Genomic DNA, 23,274 nt, shown 5'->3' with positions numbered 1-23,274 from the left:
CGGCTGCATCTATCTTTGAAATCAGGGTGCTCTGGGGTTTCCAGCCAGCCAGTTGCCTAGTAACATGCATGAAACACTGAGGACTAGCCACTTGAAAGTTTATTTTTGTCCTGAGTTAGTTGCTGAAGATTGAATGTGGTCTGGTAGCCAGAGTAATATATCATTTTTATTCATGAGCTGGGGAAATGAGCGTACTTACAGGGAAATCAGCGTCGTCCCATTGAATGCATGACTTTGTATTTCTTCAAACCCATTTCCATACAGTTTGCTGAAGAGGGAAGAGAGAGGGTTTAGGATCGAAAGAAATGGTTTGGAATCACACATCCTTCCTCCTGTGATGTTTATTGCTAAGATAATTATTGGCATTCACATGTCTAGCTGTGTTTCACTAACATTTTAGATTCTAAGCTCCTGGTAAAATGAAGTTTTATTTTTTGCTCCAGTTTGCCTCTACCTCCACCATTACAATCTTCACTACCACTAGATTTAAATGTTTATTAAGTATCAGATACTTAGCCAGCCATTGTATGTATATTATATGATTTCATCTTCATTGTCATTTCCATTATCCTGATACTAAACCTAAGCCTCAGTGTTGTGCAGTTTGTAGAAGATCAAAGAAAGCAGTGGCAGAACTGGGATTTGAGGCCAAACCTGTCTAACACTCACATCTTGCCTGCGGTTATACAGGCCTGTGTGTGCACCCGGTCTTTCTGGGTTGCTGAAAGCTAAGAGCAGAGGAAGCCTCCTGTGCTGAGTGAGCTATCCTTTTTCTTGGATGAGTATGGGTTTTGATACCATATCTGGCTCCACAACCAAGAAGATTTCAATGTCTGTAAACAGTTCTTTAAGAACCATTAGTGGATAATGAAATCAATATAGTTGGGTGCAAATAGCATTTAAAAAAGAAAATAGAAGTGATTAGGACAGAATGGAAAATATTAGTGTATTTTGGATGCAATTAGGGTAGTGTTGTTTATGAAATTTTGTTCCATAATTTTTGTATGTTATATACAGATAAATACACACACACACACACACACACACATGCGTCTATCCAGAATAAGACACCGGAGGGAGGCTTTTTAGAACACAGATCAATGCTGGGGAATGCTGGAGTCAGAAGGGAACTTGAAAAGAATCAAGGTGACACCCCTTCATTTAGCTAGAAGGAAATAGGATCAGAGAAGAAAGTAACTTGTCTAAAGCCCACAGGAGGCAAAAATGGGACCAGAAAACACTTTGTGGCTCCTTCTAGCACATCAGTTTTGCTGGTTGTTTTACTTTTCTTCCCTGAGATGATCCCCTCTCCCTCTCCCTGCAGGCTGTGTTTGATTTGCAGGGTCACCTTTCCTGGCTGCCCTATTTAAACTACCATCCTCCCCTCCCCCAGCATCTCAGCATTCCCTATCCCCCTTCTCTGATTTGCTTTTCCTCTGTTGCTTTACCACCGTCTGACCCACAATTATGTTATACTTGTTCATTGTCTACCCCCCGCCCCCAGCAGAATGTAAACTGTTCTGCTCTCTGCAGAATCCTCTGCATCTAGAACAGTGGCTGCCCCCTGGGATGAGTACAGTAAGTATATGTTAAGTGAATTGGATGAACAAGTGGGTCTATGGAAGATGAAGTTCTTACTACAAATCACAGTCTGACGAGCTTAAGTAGAAATATTGGTATAAGGTCTTCATGAGCAATGATGGAAGACTCAGGTGAGAAAGGGCTGTGGTAAAACATAAAATTAAACTCCTGTGTCTGGCAGGGTCCTATCTTCCCTCTACAGGGCTGCTGCAGCTGCACAGCCATGTCAGGAACAGGCTGCGGGATGTGATGAGAGGAAGGTTTTAGACATATTCTCCACCTGCTCTCGCTCCACGTGGCTGTCACCTGAAAGCACTTTTATCTTGGTATATGTATATGTATGTAGTGTTTATGTGTGTAATATGTATGTATTTTTTTTGTGTGTGGTTTCCATCAGCCCCCAACACACCTGAAACAAATCAGCATATAAACAAATAGAAGTGGGACTCATGATATTTGAACACTGAAATTCAGAAAATATAGTGGTTATGAAATAATTCGTAAAGTTTTCTAATTAGATTGAGTTCAAAGAGAACGGGGGAGGATATTAATTCATTCCACAAAACCCTCAGGCCTCTCACGCTGCCTGTTACCTAGCAGGGGCTTGGTCATCAGGCTGGATAGAGCAGAGGCCCTGTCCTACCGCAGCCTTCCTGGCTCCCCCTGCTCTCCTGTGCTTCCTTCTGGGAGGCTTCTGAGTTTAAAGCTGCATGTGCTAGCTTTTAACCATATTCTATAATCAATTACTGGGTGCCATTTTTTCGGTAATTTTCCTTCTCCATTTGAATTGTAGAATCTGAGGGGATAGGAACTTAGTTTATACATGTTGTCTTGTAAAATAAAAAACCTTCTTGCCTCCTTAGCACTTAGTCCCACTGGATTTTTTTTTTTAAATTTTTACACTAAGAATATTATTCTCTAGCAGTATCTTGTCATTTGGCAGTATCTTATTATTTATAGCAATTTCTATTATATGAATGAATCCTACCTGTCTTTTCTGAACTTCTTTGAAATTGAATTTCTTAGAGGCCAGGTCAGTGTTTATCAAAGCATTCTCCTCCATCCACTGAATCAGAATCACCTACAGAATCAGACTCTGATAGTGGCACCCAGGAGCATGTGCTTTTATAGCAAGCTCTCCCAGTGAGCCTGGGCATGCCACTTTGGAACCCCTTGCCCTAGAGCATGTCATAGGACCATACAGTTCTCATCATTTCCTTAGTGCACACCAGATGGTCTGTTGGTCAGAACTGAGTCCAGAGTCTAGTCCCCTTATTGCTTTCTCTGCCTTGTAAACGATGGAGCTACATGTGTAGTGGATCAAGAAGAAGTAGCCCCTACTTTGATTTTGGCAAAGCAAAGCTGCCAGCAGCTGTCTGGATGCCATTGCCCACCACTTCTAGGTGCTGGCCTGATGATCCTAGTTTTGATACATATTGGGATTTTGTACTTCTTCTTCTTCTCTTTTTTTTTTTTTTGGTGGGGTTTATAAGTGCCACCTCAAAGTTAAGTCTGCAAGCCCTGAGCCCAACTGCCTGGGCTTGAATCCAAGTCTACTACTTATGAGTTGAATTATTTTGGGCCAGTTACTTAACCTCTCTGTGTCTCAATTTCCTAATCTGAAAATAGAGATGATAATAATAGTATTGATCTCAAAGGCTTTTGTGAGGATTAAAAGAGTAAACATTTTAAACACTTAGAAATGAGTGTTTATTGGAACATGGAAAATACTTAATGTGTTGCTCCTATCATTCATATGTTCAACAGTGGCCTCCAGCTCTCTTACCAGAACTGAGGGAAATGGTCTTCCTTTCCATGTGCTGCATAGAATTTTCATGAAATGCAGCCACCTGTTTAAACGAACTCTACTGGGGTAGAGGCCTTTCTGTTCCTGGGTGGAGCAGGGCAGTTCAGTGGCCTGGGCTGCCCTAAATGTCCTCACTCTCTGAAAGCCCTCAACCACCTTTCGTCTGTGTTGGCATCATTGACATTTTTGCGATTGGACATTTTTCATGTCTTTTTGAATAGCCTGGGTCCTGCTTGTGCCAATATTGCAAAGAACAGAGCTCATTGTTTCCTTTTCAACTGCTGCTCTTTGTCTCTGTTCTTACCAGACTCACACAATAGAATGCACTGCATTGTTTTGATTAAAGGACTGGCTTCCTTACTCTGGAGAAATTACAAATGCGAGTGGGAGACCTCATATTGTCAGGCCTGCACAATGCTTTGTTCCTGTTCAAACATCTGGAGAGTCACTTCAGATAACTTTTTTTCCAAAACATCATGGTGTCAGAATTAAATGAGAAGGGCTTCCTTTGCCTTGATGATGCTGTCACAGGCTTGGAAATGAATTTTCCTCCCCCTCTCCTCTATTATGATAGCTGCACCTTACTTTAAAGCAATGGTTCTCAACCTTTCTAATGACGCGACCCTTTAATACAGTTCCTCGTGTTTGGTGACCCCCAACCATAAAATTATTTTCGTTGCTACTTCATAACTGTAATTTTGCTACTGTTAATGAATTGTAATGTAAATATCTGTGTTTTCCGATGGTCTTAGGCTCTACAGCAGCGGTTCTCAACCTGTGGGTTGAGAACTGCTACCAGGGTCGCCTAATGATAGACATTCCTATGTATTAACTGAATAATCAACCTGTGGGTTGAGAACTGCTAGCAGGGTCACCTAAGACCATCGGAAAACACAGATATTTACATTACAATTCATAACAGTAGCAAAATTACAGTTATGAAGTAGCAACGAAAATAATTTTATGATTGGGGGTCACCACAACACGAGGAACTGTATTAAAGGGTCGCAGCATTAGAAAGGTTGAGAACCACTGCTTTAAAGCATTGTCTAGTTCTTTATTCAAATGTCAGTACTTGTGATCAAACAGAGAGAATAGTATCTTTTTATTTAAAATAAGACTCAGGCTTTAGAACTTAACCACAGATGACACTTTAATTCTGAATGCTGCCTTAGAGCAAACTCCAGATATTCCTTGGACTACAAAAGCATTTCTTAGGTTATATTAATGTTCTACTACAGTTCCCTCTTGGATCATGTACTCACCTAGTTTTGGATGATTTCAAAGAAGAAAGCTTAACTTATGTTTACAGACCCTCAGGGACTCAAAAGACCCAATTGTTGAAGGGCAAAACATACTATTTTAGAATATATGTCCTGTGATGGTATACCTATAAACAAATTTTTATCAAACAACTGTACAAACACCATCTCAAAGAAGAGGGATCCTAAGTTTGCTACTGTCTTCTCCATGTGCTACTTTGCTGAAGTCCTTTTATATTGGAATAATTCCTCATGCTTTAAGACACTTGTCTGCTGGATCCCCTGGCAGTGGTTGTAGAGATAATTATCACGGGTCTCTACTATCTGCTGCCAGGATCCTAGTTTTTAATGTTCATCAAACTCCCCCATTCCTGTGGGGCTCGCAGCCTCTATGGCATGGGGTCACTCTCTCTGATTTGGTCATGCCTCCTGCCTTTCAGCAGGCCTGGAGTTTTTTTTTTTAAATATATATAAATATGTTTTTATTGATTTCAGAGAGAAGGGAGGAGAGAGGGATAGAAACATCAATGATGAGAGAGAATCATTGATTGGCTGCCTCCTGCATGCCCCCTACTGGGGATCGAGCCCACAACCTGAGCATGTACCCTGACTGGGAATCAAACCATGACCTCTGGTTCGTGGGTCTACACTCAATCACTGAACTACTAGAGTTCTTATGTTTCCTCCCATCTCACCAAGTTCATGTCAACTTACATGACTTTATCATATGTAATAAAAAAAGGTGACAGGCATCCAAAAAATGATGACAACAATGGATTGTAATATATTGAATAAAATGTTTTAAAAATCCACACTCCACAGTAATGAGAGATAGAGAGAGAGAGGGGGGGGGGAGGGAGAGGGAGAGGGGGAAGGAAAGGGAAAAAAGGAAACATTATTTTTTAACAGAAGAGTAACAAATGTAGAGGAATGGTAGACTTTCCTATGTATTAACTGAATAATCAACAGATGCTGAAACCATTGGACAAAAGGTTGTTGGCTACAGGATAGTCACACAAACTCAAATTATCCCACCATGATTTAGTTACTAATGACAAAGGAAAATATGCACCCTTACAATGAAGAGGTCAGTCACTACCTTAACTGAATGGCCAAGGAGTGAGACATTGGGACATGCTGTTCCTCCTGGTTTGATGCAGTGGGAGAGACATAACATCTTCTTTGTTGTGTTCTTGCAGAAATATTGACCTGAATCTAGTTATGACAGTATAGACAAATGAATCCAGACAGTGTCATCCAGAACAGAGGAAGGCAGCGGGGCAGTTTTTTGCAGATGGGGTGGAAGGTGATGTTGGGAGGACTAGGGACATAATAGCAAAAATGCAATGCATAAACTTTGATTAAATTCCAAGTTAAAAAAATCTATAAACATATTTTCATTTCAATATGGATTATAGGTTGGATAATGCCATTAAATTCATGTTGATTTTCTTAGTTGTAGTTATGTGGAATTTCTCTATTTTGGGGAGATATGTGCTGAAGTATTTAGATATGAGGTGTCATGATGTCTATAAACTTTTTTGGATGGTTTGGCCACAGGGAAATGTATTGTATATAGTTATATATATAGAAATGGAGTAGGCATGGCGAGCTGGAAATAGTAGGTGAATCTAGGTAAGGTATATAGGGAGTTCATAGTACTGTCTTTTCCATTTGTCAGTGGGAGACAGAGTGACTCCAATTACCAGTTTAAAATTTCAAAATAAAAATATTTAAAATGAGATGATGCGACAGTGTTTTAAGGGTGGTCTAAACAACTGGCTTGCTGAATGTTAGTTTTTATTTGTGACAGTGCAGTGCAGACAATACATTGTGACTGACTTTATACAAGGAGGTATTAATAGTCCCACTGGAAAGACAGAGACAGAGTTACGTCGAGGTGGTGTGACTTGACTAAGGCTGGTTACATACAGAGCCAGGACTGGAACCCAGGCTTTCTATTTCAGTGCCAAGCAGTCTCTCTACTGTGGCTTGTCACAGGTGCAACCTGAAATCTTGTCATTCTTTGCCAGACATCTTTTCTCTGAATTAGTTTTAGAGAATTAGTTGCTGTGACCTTTCCTTCTCTTTGTGGAATTCAGATATGAATTAAGGTTGTCACATTTTTGAGACTTGCATGACCACTGATCTAGAATATTTTAGAGGTGGTGAAGCCAAATCCTGCTTACCTAGGGGGGACATTTCAAAGTGGCGTATGGAGGAGATTTAATGAAAAGCCAAAGGGCCATAAAGGAACATAAGAGTGTAATGCATGGCTTTAGCATTAGCCCCACTGAGCTTCTCCAGCATCAAGTGAAGTGTTTTGTTTTTATTAAATGAGCTCACAGTTGGTACAGATTTAGGTGAGGGAGGCAGGAAGGTTTCCATGAAAAGCAAATTCTCAAAAACTACTCATGAAGAGAGAGGGCTTACTTTCATTATTTTCTAATTAGGGAGCTGAACTCTATAGCTGAGAAAATCAGGCTTTCCTTTTTAAGCAATACCCTTTTCCAATGGGGTGCTCCACAGGATCCTCCACTTACAGTAGGGCCCATTCAGCTGAGGATAAGTGCCAAACAAATGACTAATCTTTCCCCTTGCAGACACAGGGTTGAGAGTGAGGAGGGGGATGAAGCACAATTCCCCCACAGGCTCTCTGGGAGAGATGGATCCACAAAACTCATTAACTTCAGAAGTGGGGCAGTTACGCCCTGCTGGTAGGCACTATTCATCTTAAAATCATTACTAACATAAATTAATAGTCCACAAATAAAAATACCATGTAGCTGTTGTGTACACATGCTGAAATATGATGTGTGAAAAGGAATCTGATTTTTTTGTGACTTTGGTGGGGAGGTCTAGTCTTGTGAGCTTGTAGAATCCCATGGATTATTATTTTCTTCTGCTCTTTCATTCCTATTCCACTCCATTCCCATCATTGTACATTTACCTGAGACGAGTATCTATTGGTTCCTGATTATTTTTAGATTTAGGACAAAATCAAAGTGAGTCTTGGCTATTCATTATCTTTGAATAAAGGCTACTTATTTGAGTGGTTTCTTCTTACTACTTTTATTTAGTTACTTCTATGCCTCTAACCCCTTATCCCAGCATTCAAGACCCTCTGCAATCCAATGTCCCTTCAATTCCTTTTTATGTAAACGTGTTGATCTAAACCTATTTCCCATCCCTTAAGCAGGATGTTCACTCCCAGTGAGTATCCCTCATCCTATTTTCCTCCTCCCACAGCCATGCATTTGCTCATGCTGCCCCTCACTTGGATTCCTTGCTCCCCTATTCTCAGTATGTGGTACAACATAATGATGAAGCCCATGACTCTGAGACAGACTGTTTGGTTGTATATCTTGACCTTGGGTAAATTACTTAATCTCTCAATGCCTTACTTTCCTAATCTAAAAAATGAGAGTGATAGTGCCTACCTCAAAGGGTTGCTGTGAGACTTAAATGGGTTTTTAAAAATAAGTACTCAAAAATTGTGCAGGCTTTTAATCAGTGCTATATAAATATTACAAATGTTGATTCTATGAGGTCTAACTCAAGTGTCAGCTCTGCCCTGCAGCCTCCTCTGATTTCTCTAGCCCAAGAGGACTTCTCATTTCTGTGTACCACACACTCTCACAGTGCATATCTACTGGCTTGTATTCTTTTTATTATTTCATGGTGTTTCCCCATTGAGATTATGAGCTACTTGAGTACATGGATCTTATATATCTTTTGTGTTCTCAATAAAGACACGGGAAGACCCTCAATTCTAATCATGCAGTACCCCTCCACTCAGTGTTTGTTCTGAAATACCCTGTTTCTGACAGGGGTATGATGGATGAGTAGTTCCAGATCCACATGTAACAGAGAGTCAGAAACACTTTATAAACAGCTGGAAGAGCTGTAGTGTTTGAGAGAAGAGGAGGAGTAAAAAGATTATAGTGAGGTTTTTTTCAGTATATACAGACTCCTTCCTGGTGTTCAAGAGTTACAAGTGAAGAATTTTACTTATCTTGAAACCTTTTTTGTTGTTGTTGTTGCTCTGTATTCTTTTGATTGCACCACTGAGCTGGGACTACATTAGCTGAAATTTCATAACATAATTATATGTGTTGGTTTATGGATTATGCCTACACAAAGTAAAAAATACTATACAAATGCAGTGTACAATTGATGCCTATTTTTAGAGTCCACTGATATAAAAGAATCCCCTGAGATGTCTCTCCTCTTGTTTCACAACTACTTCATTTCAGGGTCATCCACTCCATGCTCTCTCTCTCTCTCTCTTTCTTTGAGGGCAAGCTCACTTATTGCTTCATTATGATCCTGCCATGGGCTATAACCAAAGTAGAAAGAGAGAGAGGAATATGGATGTGTGGAGCAGAATTAAATATGGGTCATTGGCATTGGATACAAATTAGACATGTTGTCCAGGAGTTTGCTTCTGAATGGTAGGTCAAAGGAAGGTGCCCCATGTGACGATGGTAGGGATCCAGAGCAAAGGAAGTCTGGCAGGTGTACAGTGAAGAGAGTGACTTGTGTTATTTTAGTACAATGCCCACTTGAACTTTAATGTGTACGTGAATCACTTGGGATCTTGTGAAAATGTAGATTCTGAGATAGTAGGTTTGGGATGGCCCTGAAAGTTTGCATTTCTAACCAGTTTTTGGAAGATACTGGCCCATGGACTATACTTTGAATAGCAAGGCCTTAGGAAAGAGCCCGAAAGGGATAGAGCCTTTGAGCCTGGTAACCTGATGAGTGATGATCAAATAAGAAGACATTATTTGCAAATTTAATATTAAGGGATTTAGGGAATGGGCATTGATGGTGTTGCTTCAGAAACAAAAGAGAGAGAGAGAGAGAGAGAGAGAGAGAGAGAGAGAGAGAGAGAGAGAAGAAGAAGAAGAAGAAGAAGAAGAAGAAGAAGAAGAAGAAGAAGAAGAAGGAGGAGGAAGAGGAGGAGGAGGAGGAGGAGGAGGTGGAGGAGAAAAGGAGAAAAGGAGAAAAGGAAGATAAGTACTCTACCTACTCAGAGATTATCCTTCCAAACGCTTCTCAGATGAAACTCGAAATTTCTGTGCTCTCTTTTAACCCCTGTAGTCTGTCTCTTTGCGCTGCAGAGCATTCCACCGATGAATGAATAATTTCATCAGTTGTAAATTTGTTCACTGTAAATCCTCAGGGTCCATTTGATTAATTTTAAACTGAAGGGGTTGGTTGGTTGTGATATGAACATATGACCCAGATTTGATGCCACACAACTCCTCTCAACTTTGGCATTTTAGATCCAAAAGAATGTCACCAGCAAGTGAGGGGCAAGGTATAAGACAAGAAGGAGATCACCTTAAGCTAAAGATGAGAACAGCAGGAGGCTGTATGGAAGCACATGAACCTGGGCGTTACTCACAGTGTTATGGATTCATTATTCATCCCTTGAAAAGCATTTCCTGGTATGGTGGTTATGTGTAAGTTATCACAAATTTCCCTTGAAGAATGAAATGAGAAATATTTACTTTCCAAATTTTAGCTGCAAATAGGAAACTGTTATGCATAGCAATCAGCCTGGTACTTACAGAATGAAATTAAATTCAGAGGAGAAGATCTTCGTAACATCTGGAAGCTTTTGAATGCCAGTGTTACAGATGCTCCTGTGATTTGGGGCAAGGTGGGGATGTGGGCAGAGAGTGAGCAAAAGGGACTGTTATTAAGGCATAAAGATAAAAAACAGTAGAAATACTATTTTCACCTTAAATTTAAAAATATTGAGTTTGGCTATACCAGTCACACTTTCAGATGTCAAAGACTGTGAGAATTTAAAAGCCCCTAACCCTATGGGAGAAGTTGCTCTAATGATTCCTATTTAGAGATCTAGGGGCTGGGACCAAACTTTCAGGTCTTTTTCATTTATGTTTATTTTTCATTGCATTCCAGTTTCCTCTTGCTAATTAGTTTATACCATGCTCTTCATAGTTCTTTATTGTAGAATGGGTTTTAATTCAAACTCTTCAGAAAGATTAATCTCTCTGTGAGCAATCCATATCTCTTATCACTGCAAATTTTCCTTTATTTAGCTATCTGGAATTCAGGAATGTCTTCCTTATATCTCACTGAAATCATTCAAGATTCTCTTGGTTATTTGAGCTACTAAAGGCTCCTCCTCTCCCTTTTACTTAAACTTCAAAGAAGAGAGAGGCTTCAGTGGTGGGTTAAACTGAAGGATATTTTATTACACAAGAAAGGGATTCCTTTAGAGGAGTCAAGTCATCTGGATTTCACTCAACCGAGTTTCAAGTTCCCAGTCGTGGACTCTGGACAGCTGACATGAACTGCTTGGCACCCTGGTGACAATAAAAGGTTTGTTTTGGCTCTCTCTGGTTCTCTTCCTTACCTGCTACCCCAGATCACACTGAATCCTGCGCTGTCTGTGGCTGGTGATAGCAGTGTGGGCTTAGACTGCAATGTGTATGGGGGTTGAGGGGATATCCTTTTTTTTTAAGGGGTGGTGAAAATGCTATTTAATAAAGACAGTGATTCTTAGATGACAAGGGGCTACAGTCATCACACTTGGTTCTGGGATTTTTATTATGTTTTTCCAAAGTGGTTAATGCTGAGATGCTTATATGTCCTGTAGACCCCTTCAAGGTTTGGAAAAGCAGAACACCTGGGTTAGGTATCCTCCAGCATTGGAGCTACCCTAATGCCAGCAGCAGCTCATGTCAGGGCCCCAGAGCAAGACTGCACAGATGACACTGAACACCAGAGAGAGGATGTCCCTCCTCTCTCCTCCATTTTTTAAAAAGTGGTGGGCATCCTCTGGAGATTTTATGAAATTCAGTTTATCAGGAAGAAAAGAGAGAGGACATCAGTGTTAAGGGATTTAATTTTTCTGTGTGAATAAGTAATTGACATGTGAGAAGATCCACCGTGATAAATTTATAGATTGTATCAAATTTCAGGAATTTTGGTTTTGCTGGCAAGGCAATGAAATCTGTAGGGCTAGGATGGACCTCAGCTGATAATTCTAGCCAGTGGACCAATCAGACTTAATGGGACATACAAAATAATGGTTTAGTTTATATGGCACAGTGCCTACCTGAAGGCAATACTTAAAATGTTTTCACTTAATGAATGAAGGAACAAATGAGATAAAGGAGTTCTGTGATTCTCAACCAGGGATAGGGGTCAAATCAAAATTGCCTTTCCCACATTCACCTGTCCTCTCTCCACATCACCACCTCACCTTAGAGATTCTGATTCATGACCTTTTAAAGTGTCATGACTCCCCCGCCCCCATTCCTACCACCAGCTTTGAAAATCACTGCAAAGAGGTGATGGTCTTCTCTGGTGTTTGGGACAGAGATAGTGATGAGAACCACTTATAGGTATTTGAAAGTGCCAGCATAGTGGCTGACAAGAAATGCTCATTAAGTCAGAAGGCTGAAGACGGACATGAAAATAATTCTAAGTATATGGTTAAAAAATTCTTCTCAACCTTGGAATTGTTTTGCTTTTTACCAGATGCCCATCTTCCCCTCCCCAGTTGCTTAAAAAGGAAAATTCCTCACAGGTATTTTAACCGGGGGAGATTTAGAAATGCTCCAGGCTCGATGTATACCAGATTTTTGGTGTTCTGGATCAGTCTGTAAAGAGAGAAGGGGAAACAGGCAGCAGTTTACTAGATGTGCATTGTTTGGAATGCATGAGACCATGGTCACCAGAGGATGCTGGCTGAAAACAGCATCAACAGAATCAAGTGCTTGAGAGGAACTACTGAGACCCCTGGGATGAAAGCAGCATGGCGAGAGCCAGTGGCTATTTCCAGGAAGCTTTGCTCTCAACATCCTGCCAAAGCAGGTGCATGATAGCTGGGAATCTGTACCCCCTACCCCTGTTCCATCTCCTTCTACCCCTTTTCCCCAGGCAGCACTGATGTTCAGGGCTCCTGGCCAAGTAGTTCCTGCCCTACCATGGAGCCTGCACATTGGGGGAGATGGGAGAATCTGCTCCCAGGAGAGAGGAGCAAATTAGCTTCTCTCCCTTGTAGGTAAATTGGTTCTCTTCATACTGGGCTGGCAGGCACACTGACCAAGTATCCAGATGGTCACCCAGTCTGTGGAACAGCAGGGAAGAGTCCAGGGGCTTGGATTTTGGGGATTTTATGCTTATTCTGTAGATAATTTGTTGTGTGATGCTGTCCAGTCTCCTAACTTCCCTTCTGTAATATTGAAATAATAACACACACTCTTCCTACTTCACAGGTTGAGAGGTAGTAATAGAATATGCAGAGAAAATGTACAAGGTAGGGCTTTGCAAAGTGTAAAAGTACAGCCATACATCATAGTGGTGTAATTGTCCTTCTCCCTAGTCCCACCAGTGAATTGGACCCTTTGAGAAGAAGCCTCAGTTGCCAGGTCCCAGTAAAAGGCCAGTAAATGCCTTTGGCTTTCTTAACCCATTCAACAACCACTCGATAAAACAATAATTGCTCTTGTATAAAGAAAATATAGAGCACTAGTGAGGTGGGCGGACTCTGGGGTCAGCTTAGTTTTACATCTTGGTTTTACTAATTGTATGACTTGGTTATATCACTTACAGCTCTGTCTCTTCATAGGGCAGTTTTAAAGAAATAAATGTGTAAGTTTGGTTCAAAGTAAGGCTTCAACCAATGTTAACAAGTATTGTCATAGTTGAAATCAGGAAATTGAATGATTTGTCTGAGAAGTAGCAGAACTTGGAGATGAACCCAGTTTTTTCTAACTCCAGGTCTAGTGCCCACTCCACCTTATCTTATTTACCCACCATTGGTGCCTATTTCCATCTTTTATGTCCTTTTGATTATTTAAAGGTGAGTGACATTTTGTTGTAATTGTTTTTACAACTGAATCAAGCAAACATGGGCCATATGAAGCATTATGTGGGTGAGATAGAAGGGAATTTTATCTCTTAAGGATCTTTTGTGGTTTGACCTTAGACCACCTATCCATCCATCCATTCATTCATCAAACATTGGGCTCCTACATGTGCCAGGTATTGTTTAGGTGCTGGGGATACAAAGCAAAGAGAACCTGTGCAGAGCTAGCATCCTAATCTCAGGACCTTCCTTGGGAAAAGTCCATAAACTTTCCCTTAGAGCATTTCATTTTTCTTTCTGTTGATAAATGTTGCTTTGCATCATGAGAAGCTTTATTTACCTGAAGCTGCTCTTGTGGTTCTCAGTGTAAACTGTGCTGAATCAGCATCCCTTGGGAAGTTGTTAGAACTGCGGATTTCTAGGTCTATAGACTGTCATCTATAATTGTAATGAGCCCCCCAAGAAATTCTACCTCACAGACAAGTCCAGATATACCTTTAGTACTTAAATACTCATTTCTGTGGATTTCTCATAATTGTTTGGTGAGTTATTCCCCTGGCCACACTCATCTCCTGGGGGAGATTTGTATTTTTACCTCCTCTATATTCCAGCAGCATTTGGCCCTTGGTTGGACATGTGGCAGGTACTTACCATACTTATTAATTAATTATTCTCTTTAGATAATTGCTAATTGGACCATTCATAGGGAGGTCTTCTGGTATACTGACACATGCACAAGCTTTGAAGAAAGACAGGCTGGGGTTGAATCCCAAACCTGCCATTGTCTGAGGCACTACATTGGTCAAGTCACTGACCTCCCTGAGGCTCCATTCCTTTCCCTGAACACAAGGGGTAGTTAGTCCATTTTACAGGGTGGTTGTGAGGATTAAATACACAACCTAGAAGAAATAAGTGCCAAGTGTAAGCACTTAAAATCTGTTGCCAACATATTTCCCCTTTCCTTAACTTTAGAAACTCCTATGCAGGTGAAGTTTATAGACGTTCAGGTTTGGGCCAAACAAGACAGCAGTAAGATACCCAGTTTCAGAGTCACATGACCTGATTTATAGTCTTAGTTAACTTGCTGTGTGACATCAGGCAAGTCAGTTAAGCTTTGGGACACAAAGTTCATGAGCTGAAAACTGAATTAATCCAGTCTTCTCCCATCCTTTTCATTAATTGAGGAAAATAATTTGGAAAGGATAATTTTGAAGAATCAATTTTAAGACATCACAATAACAGCAAACCCAACATACACATGCCCAACACAGGATTTTACATGATAGGTATTCAAGAACCATTTACTGAATGAATGAATATGCCCAAACAGCTCCCCATGAACTAATTCATGAACTCTAAGCTCCTTTCCAAATTTTCCCACCACCCCAAGTGCTCCATAACCTCCCTTCCATAAGGTGAGTGCTACTTGGCAGGACTCCACAATGGCAATTTTAATTTCTAACTTTGTGTTGTGATGTTTCAGAGTTTATGCAGCTCTCAGGGAGAAGCAGTTGTCACCATGGCAACCTTCAGGCCACTGCAGTGAGCGAAATTAGTGACTGCCCAGACCTAGTAATTGCTGTAGTCTTTTCCTCTTGGCTTCCTAGCAGTGGATGCTTGAATACAAAACCCGAGTGGGCTTCAGCCAGTGAGAGTAATAGTGTACAGCAGTAAACGATCTGTTAGCTGATGCTTACATTTCAGACAAATTGAGGAGGTTGTCAAAGGCCTTAGCTTCTATCTTTTCCAGGGAATCACTCTGAGAAATTTCACTAGGGAGAGAGGGAAAAAAAAAGAAGAAACATGAAATAAATGACTGTCTGCATCATAAGCAGCTGTGCATGTGGCCCAACAGCTGGGGTGTCCTTTTAAAAAAGAACAGTGGCACCTTTAGCTGTTCTCACATCATAAAGTGCTAACACCTCCCTTTAGGAGCCCTGATGGGCATCTACAACCCAGGTGCAGTTGAAATGCAAGTTTCAGTAACCCCTCTTTATTTACAACAGGATTTTTTTTCTTGTTTATTATGACACTAGAAGCCCAGTGCACAAATTTGAAAGGCACTGTGGGCAGCGAGGCTGCGGTGGGCATAGGGGCAGGTCTTGGCCCATCCTCCGTGCCCCCTCCCTGCCCCTCCCGGCCCCTCCCACCATGGGCCCCGGTCCCCTGTCTGCCAGCAGCCCCACTCCCACTGCCTCCAAGCCGGCCCCGCTCACACCCACTGATGCTGATAGCGTGGAGCGATTGGGGCCAGCGCTGTCAGCGGGTGTGAGCGGTGGCTGCTGCCCTGATTGCCCCTCAGGAGCAAGGGGAGGTAGAGAAGCCCTCAGGGGCAATTGAGGCCAGCAGGTGTGAGCGAAGGGTGGGACCGCAGCATGCAGGAGCAAAGAATTTTGAGTAACCACCAGAGGCTTGCCCCAATGACAGCGGCCGGCACCTCACCTTGGTCTGGCACCCTCACTCTCTTGCTCCACCATCCCACTGTGGCCGATGCCTGCCATGTTCTGCACTCTGCTGCCTGCTGCCCATGCCCATCATGTCCCATGCACACCCCCTGGTGGTCAGCGCATGTCATAGTGATCGGTTGTTCAGTCTATTTGTATATTAACCTTTTATTACATAGGATGGCATCATAAATTATTAGAAGTCGACAGGCCCTTTAAGAAAATCTAGTCATATTCCCTTGTTTTACAGCAAATTGAGTTTCTGAGAGGAGAGGCGCTTATTGTTTTTTCCAATTTATTTTTTACTTATGCTTGTATCATTTATTTTAAATATTTCTTCAATTAACTCACACTCAATATTATTTTGTATTAGTTTCAGGTATACAGCATAGTAATCATATACTTTACAAAGTTTTCAACCCGACCTGGCACCATACATAGTTATTACAATATTATTGATTATATTCCCTTTGCTATAGTTTACATTCCCATGACTGTTTTGTAACTACCAATCTTAATCCCTTCACTTTTTTCACCCAGTCCCTGAACTCCCTATTCTTTGGCAACTATAAGTCTATTCTCTGTATCTATGAGTTTGTTTCAATGTTGTTTGTTCATTTATTTTGTTCTTAGATTTCACATATAAATGAAATCATATGGTATTTGTTTTTCTCTGGCTGATTTATTTATTTAATTTTTTAAAATTTAATAAATCTTTATTGTTCAGATTATTACAATTGTTCCTCTTTTTTCCCCCATAGCTCCCCTCCACCTGGTTCCCACCCCACCCTCTGCCCTTATCCGCACCCCCTCCCCCGACTGTCCTTATCCTTAGGTGTACGATTTTTGTCCAGTCTCTTCCCGCACCCCCACACCCCTTTCCCCACCAAGAATTGTCAGTCCACTCCCTTTTTCTTTTTTTAATAAATCTTTATTGTTCAGATTATTACAGGTGTTCCTCTTTTTTTCCCCCCCATAGCTCCCCTCCACCTGATTCCCCACCCCACCCCATGCCCTTACCCCCCGCCACTGTCTTCATCCATAGGTGTAAGATTTTTGTCCAATCTCTTTTCGCACCCCTCACTCCCCCTTCCCCCTGAGAATTGTCAGTCCACTCTCTTTCTATGTTCCTGATTCTATTATATTCACCAGTCCATTCTGTTCTTCAGATTTTTTATTCACTTGATTTTTAGATTTACTTGTTGGTAGGTATGTATTTGATGTCATTTTGTTGTTCATAATTTTTATCTTTACCTTTTTCTTCTTCTTCATCTTCTTAAAGATTACCCTTCAGAATTTCATGTAATCCTGGTTTGGTGGTGATGAACTCCTTTAGCTTTTTCTTATCTGTGAAGCTCTTTATCTGACCTTCAACTCTGAATGATAGCTTTGCTGGGTAGAGTAATCTTGGTTGTAGGTTCTTGCTGTTCATCACTTTGAATATTTCTTGCCACTCCTGTCTGGCCTGCATAGTTTCTGCTGAGAAATCAGCTGACAGTCGTATGGGTACTCCCTTGTAGGTAACTAACCATTTTTCTCTTGCTGCTTTCAAGATTCTCTCTTTGTCTTTTGCCCTTGGCATTTTAATTATGATGTGTCTTAGTGTGGTCCTCTTTGGATTCATCTTCTATGGGGTTCTGTGCACTTCCTGAACTTGTAAGTCTATTTCTTTCACCAGGTAGGGAAAGTTTTCTGTCATTATTTCTTCTAATAGGTTTTTAATATTTTGCTCTCTTCTTCTGGCACCCCAAAAGTTCAGATGTTGGTATGCTTAAAGTTGTCCCAGAGGCTCCTTACACTATCTTCATATTTTTGGATTCTTTTTTCTTTTTGTTTTTCTGGTTGGGTGTTTTTTGTTTCCTCATATTTCAGATCATTGGTTTGATTCTTGGGGTATGTTGATCTACAGTTGAGTTGCTGTATATTCTTTATTTCAGACAGTGTATGCTTAATTTCTGACTGGTCCTTTTCCATTTTTTTTTGACATTCTCATTAAGATCCTTAAAGGTCTCACTAAGTTCCTCAGAGGTTTTTACAAGATTCTTGAGTAACCTTATAAATGTGGTTCTGAACTCTATGTCGTCCAGTAGTTTGCTTTCCTCCATTTCTTTCATTCGTGACATGTTTCTTTGTCTCCACGTTTTGCTGCTTCCTTGTGTTTATGGAGTGGCTTTGTGTGGTAGGTGACCTATAGGGGCCAATAGCTCAGCCTCCCCAATCACCTGAGGTGGACGCTCTTGGTACACCCCTTTGTGGGCTGAGTACAAAGTCTTGGTGTAGTTAAGCCTTGATTGCTGTTGGTACACTGGGAGGAATTGACCTCCAGGCCAATTGGCTGTGAGGACCTGCTGTGTCTATAATGGAAGAACTGCTGCACTGGAGACACGCTTATGGTGCAGGACTTGTTTCAGTGGGGCTTTGGTGCTCACTGAGTCTGCCTCTTGAATGTGTCACTCATGGATGTGAGGAGTTGAAATCTGGTGTCTCACACTTACCACTAGGTACACTGGCTTCTGGATCTCCAATGGGGTGCAGGTCAGCTACTGTCTGAGGCCACCCAGCAGGAGCTACAGCGAGAACTACAGTTTTCTCCTCTTTGCTTGGGGTTTGGAGGTTTTGGAGCTGTCTGACCCAGGCTGCAAGTTTGCTAGGTTAAGCTGCGATAGGGCAGGCCATTCATATGCTAAAGCTGATGCTTGGAACTTTGGTGGGTTTGTAGGTTGTGCAGGGTGGGGTCTCAGGGCGTCACTAGGCTAGGGCGTGGCAAACAGTGATGGCTGCCAGTAAGCCGGCTCTGTGTCTCTGACCGCGTCCCCACGTCCCACGCCCCAGCGCAGTAAACAATTATTCCTGTGCGCAGCCCTGCAAGCAAGCCACCCTCACTTTCCGACCCGATGGCAGAGAGTCCAGCTTCTCCCCGTAGGAGTTTGGGTCCCCCGCGTCTCCCCAGAAACTGGAGTTCAGAGTAATCAGGAGCTTGTTTCCCTTCGGGTTGAAAAAAGCAGCGCTCCCAGTCGCCCGCTGCCAGCCCAATTCGCGCACCTCCGTACCTCAGCTTTTCAGCGCTTGTGCACGTCTCAATGCTCTTTTCTCTTTCCTTCTAGTTGTAGAACTTCCACTCAGCCAGCTTTCCCGTGGTTCTGGGTGATAGACGTTTTGTCTTTTAGTTGTAGTTTTGAAATTGTTGTGTGAGGCAGCAGTTTAGGTGTTTACCTATGCTGCCATCTTGGATGAATCTCCACTCCCTTTCTGTGCCCCTGATTCTATTATATTCACCAGTTTATTCTGTTCATCAGATTTTTTTATTCACTTGATTTTTAGATTCACTTGTTGATAGACATGTATTTGTTGTTCATAATTTTTATTTTTACCTTTTTCTTCTTGTTCCTCTTCTTAAAGTATACCTTTCAGCATTTCATATAATACTGGTTTGGCAGTGATGAACTCCTTTAGCTTTTTCTTATCTGTGAAGCTCATTATCTGCCCTTCAATTCTGAATGATAGCTTTGCTGGGTAGAGTAATCTTGGTTGTAGGTTCTTGCTATTCAACACTTTGAATATTTCTTGCCACTCCCATCTGGCCTGCATAGTTTCTGTTGAGAAATCAGCTGACAGTCGTATGGGTGCTCCCTTGTAGGTAACTAACTGTTTTTCTCTGCTGCTTTTAATATTCTCTCTTTGTCTTTTGCTCTTGGCATTTTAATTATGATGTGTCTTGGTGTGGTCCTCTTTGGATTCCTTTTGTTTGGGGTTCTCTGCGCTTCCTGGACTTGTAAGTCTATTTCTTTCACTAGGTGGGGAAAGTTTTCAGTCATTATTTCTTCAAATAGGTTTTCAGAATCTTGCTCTCTCTCTTCTTCTGATAATTCAGATGTTGGTACGCTTGAAGTTGTCCCAGAGGCTCCTTACACTATCTTCATATTTTTGGATTCTTTTTTCTTTTTGCTTTCCCGTTTGAATGTTTTTTGCTTCTTTGTATTTCAAATCTTTGACTTGATTCTTGCGATCCTCTAGTCCAGGGGTGGGCAAACTTTTTGACTCGAGGGCCACAATGGGTTCTTAAACTGGACCGGAGGGCCGGAACAAAAGCATGGATGGAGTGTTTGTGTGAACTAATATAAATTCAAAGTAATCATTACATAAAAGGGTACGGTATTTTTTTTTTTATTTCAATAGTTTTATTCATTTCAAACATTTTAACAAGAAGAATGTAAACACTAATTATTATAATTTGAAACTTCAAAAAATGGAGGAATCATAGCACAATAACATACCTTATATTGAAGATGGCAAAGGCAAAATAAAATTGCCTAACAAAGGAAAGGTACAAAAGCCTTTCAAATTAAACTTAAATATAATAATTTAAAACTAAAACAAATAGAAAAGAACAAAATGTGTAAACAGTGAATTAAACATTTTCTTTAGTGCAACTTCCAAATTATGCCTGGGACGTAGATGTAGATGGCAATGTAGACTGGGTTGAAAGGTTTTTGGTCTTTAAAACATCAACTTCAGTGGGAACAGTGTTGTTGGTCTCCTTTTTAGCTAATGCTCTGATACTGTGCTCTCCAGGGGCGTGTCTCCCTACATCACCACGATAACGTGTCTACGCATTCCCAGGGTGATGTCAGGGGACGCATCCGCGGGCATTACAAGGAGCCTCTGGAAGATTGAGAGGTTGTTCCTTCTACTGAATGGTCAGATATAAATCCGCCCACTCAGAAGAAGGAGCTGCAGCCGTGTTTCCCGACGTTGCCATGTTAACACTGCTGCTGGTGAAGGAGCGGAGGGGAGAGCAAGAGAACCCTCCACTCTTTCGGTTCCGCGGGCTGGATAGAACAGCCAAAAGGGCCGGATCCGGCCCACGGGCTGTAGTTTGCCCATGGCTGCTCTAGTCTGTTGTTAGATCTCTGTATAATATTTTTTATTTCAGTCAGTGTATGTTTAATTTCTAGTTGGTCCTTTTTCATATCCTCGAGGGTCTTGCTAAATTTATCGGCCTTTTCTAGGAAATTCTTGAAAAACCTTATAACCATGTTTTTGTACTCTATATCCAGTTGTTTGCTTTCCTCCATTTCTTTCATTTGTGATCTGTTTCTTTGTCTCCGCATTTTTGTTGATTCCCTGAGTTGATAGAGTGGCTTTGGTGCTAGGTGTCCTATAGGACATAGTGGCTCAGCCTCCCCAGTTACCTGAGGTAGACACTCTTGGTGCACCGCTTTGTGGGCTGCGTGCACAGTCTTGTTGTAGTTAAGTCTTGATTGTTGTTGGTATCACTGGGAGGAATTGACCTCCAGGCCAATTGGCTGTGAGGATCAGCTGTGACTATGCTGGGAGAACTTCTGTGCTGGAAACACCCTTATGAGACAAGACTTGCAAAAGCCTCTGTGCTCAGCTTGGATGGGGCGGAGTCTCAGGGCAGAGCAGACAGCATTGGTTTCCCGTCAGCCCTGCCGTAATAGGCCCCTGAGTCTCAGTGTCTCTTAGTAATCGCTGCAAGCATCTCTGAGAGAAAGCCATCCTTGAGTTCCGCCCGCTGCCGGACAGTCCAGTTTCTCCCTGAATGAGTCTGGGTCCCTAGAGTCTCGCCCAGAACTGGAGTGCAGTGCAGTCGGGAGCTTTTGTCTCCCTCCCACTTGAGAAAGCCAGCTGCGCATTCAGTTGCCAGTCCTCTGCGTGTGCGTCTCAGTACCTCTGCCTCCTGCAGCTCCTCTGAGTCTCAGTGTGCTTTTCTCTTTCCTTCTAGTTGTAGAATTTCCACTTAGCCAGCTTTCCTGTGGTTTTGGATGATATCCATTTTGTCTTTTAGTTGTAGTTTTGAAATTGTTTTGCGAGGCAGCAGTTTAGGTGTTTACCTATGCCGCCATCTTGGTTTCTCTCCTGCACTAATTCTTAAGGAATTACTTTTACTATACTCATTGCTTGCTAATATCCTAAAGAGAGTCAGAAGTTCCTCAAGGAGCTGGAATTGCTCTGGAAGCCCAGTGAATTGTTAAAAATCAGGGATGTTCTCTGGGAACTAAAAGGCCCCTTAGGTCTTTTGACTCAGACTAACATTAAGGAGTATACTGGAATCCTGAGAAAGTTCTCTCTCGATGTATGGATTCTTGGGCCATAGAAGCTGAGACCCAGGGCAAAGGATTAAAGTTACATCTGACACAAATGTGAGATCACACTGCCTTTTCAGGCTGCTCTACACTTTGATAAATACCTCTGATCAATAAGGCTATAAGTATTGTGTTTTTGTCATTGCTTATTATATTTTAGATACAAAGATTATCTTCTCATGCACAGTAAACTTCCAACACATTTTCTTCTATATGGTGTTATCTAAAAATGTGACATGGGGAAATAACTGCTGTAGCAGGAGAATTTTTATGATTAGAATTCATCATCTTTTCTACTTGAGAAGTTTATTATCACTTATCAAAATACATTCAGTTCATTGAAGCAAGGTTAATTATCTAGATTTTAATGACTCTTGAAAATCATAACTCTCTTCAGAGGTTCCTAGATATTATTTGTATTAATAAGATAAAAGTACTAGGTTTCCCAAAATATAGTTTCTCTCCTAGAAAAACGATCCCCTTTCAACTATGCTTTCTCTTGGAAAAATTTATTATTCCAATTATGAATGTCTTTTGATATGCAGTATTTTACTTACATTTTTATGACCTCATTAAGTCCTCTGAAAGCTTGAGATGGAATTACTTTGATACGGAGATAGGTGAGTGATCTAGAAAAGAAAAAAGGAAAGCCAAGAGTTTAAACTTTAAGATTGGGTGCCTTTTAAGTTCATGAATAAAATGTGTGTGTGTGTGTGTGTGTGTGTGTTTATGTGTGTGACTACAGAGCTCTCAACAACTGAATTTAGGTTGAGAATTCTAACTTATATCCATAAAGAGATGTGTCATGAATTATTGCTGGTCTATGTCAAACAGTGTGTAATTTTTTGGTTAAGATCTGAACTTTGGGATCATACACACCAGGTTCAAATCCTCACTCTCTCACTACCTGGCTATGTGACCCTGATCATGTTATTTAAACCCTCTGTTTCAGTTTCTTCATCTATAAAACTAAAATAATAATTCCAATGTCACAGGGTTATTATGATGTTTAATCAAGATAACCCATGTGAAGGACAGAGCTTTGCACCAAGTAAATAGTTAATACATAGTTCTAAAGTGGTCCTATAGGTTTGGTTGGAAGGGTGGAAAAGAAGCTTTCTTGGGTAGAGTGGAGAAACAAATGGTAAAAATACAACTGAAAATCAGGCAGACAGGAGAAGGGAAGATCTATTAAGAACATGTCCCATCTTCTCCA

The 23,274-nt window shown here is 41.2% G+C and overlaps 1 protein-coding gene across 1 annotated transcript in view; it reads right to left on the bottom strand.

The window, feature by feature from the left end:
* LHCGR (luteinizing hormone/choriogonadotropin receptor) overlaps nucleotides 1–23,274 on the bottom strand; it is a gene marked incomplete at both ends in the record, with an annotated part of 63,835 nt that overhangs the window by 18,516 nt on the left and 22,045 nt on the right. The window contains 6 exons of the mRNA XM_080684869.1: nucleotides 200–268; nucleotides 10,064–10,141; nucleotides 10,230–10,304; nucleotides 12,222–12,296; nucleotides 15,205–15,279; nucleotides 22,616–22,687. Coding sequence (XP_080540995.1) covers nucleotides 200–268; nucleotides 10,064–10,141; nucleotides 10,230–10,304; nucleotides 12,222–12,296; nucleotides 15,205–15,279; nucleotides 22,616–22,687 — 444 coding nt within the window. The remainder of the gene's footprint in view (nucleotides 1–199; nucleotides 269–10,063; nucleotides 10,142–10,229; nucleotides 10,305–12,221; nucleotides 12,297–15,204; nucleotides 15,280–22,615; nucleotides 22,688–23,274) is intronic.

This window comes from Plecotus auritus (genome assembly GCF_963455305.1).
Source record: "Plecotus auritus genome assembly, chromosome: 8".
NCBI classification, from domain to species: domain Eukaryota; kingdom Metazoa; phylum Chordata; class Mammalia; order Chiroptera; family Vespertilionidae; genus Plecotus; species Plecotus auritus.
The sequence above is the reverse complement of the archived record's forward strand: the minus strand, read 5'-3'. Positions and strand labels throughout refer to the sequence as shown.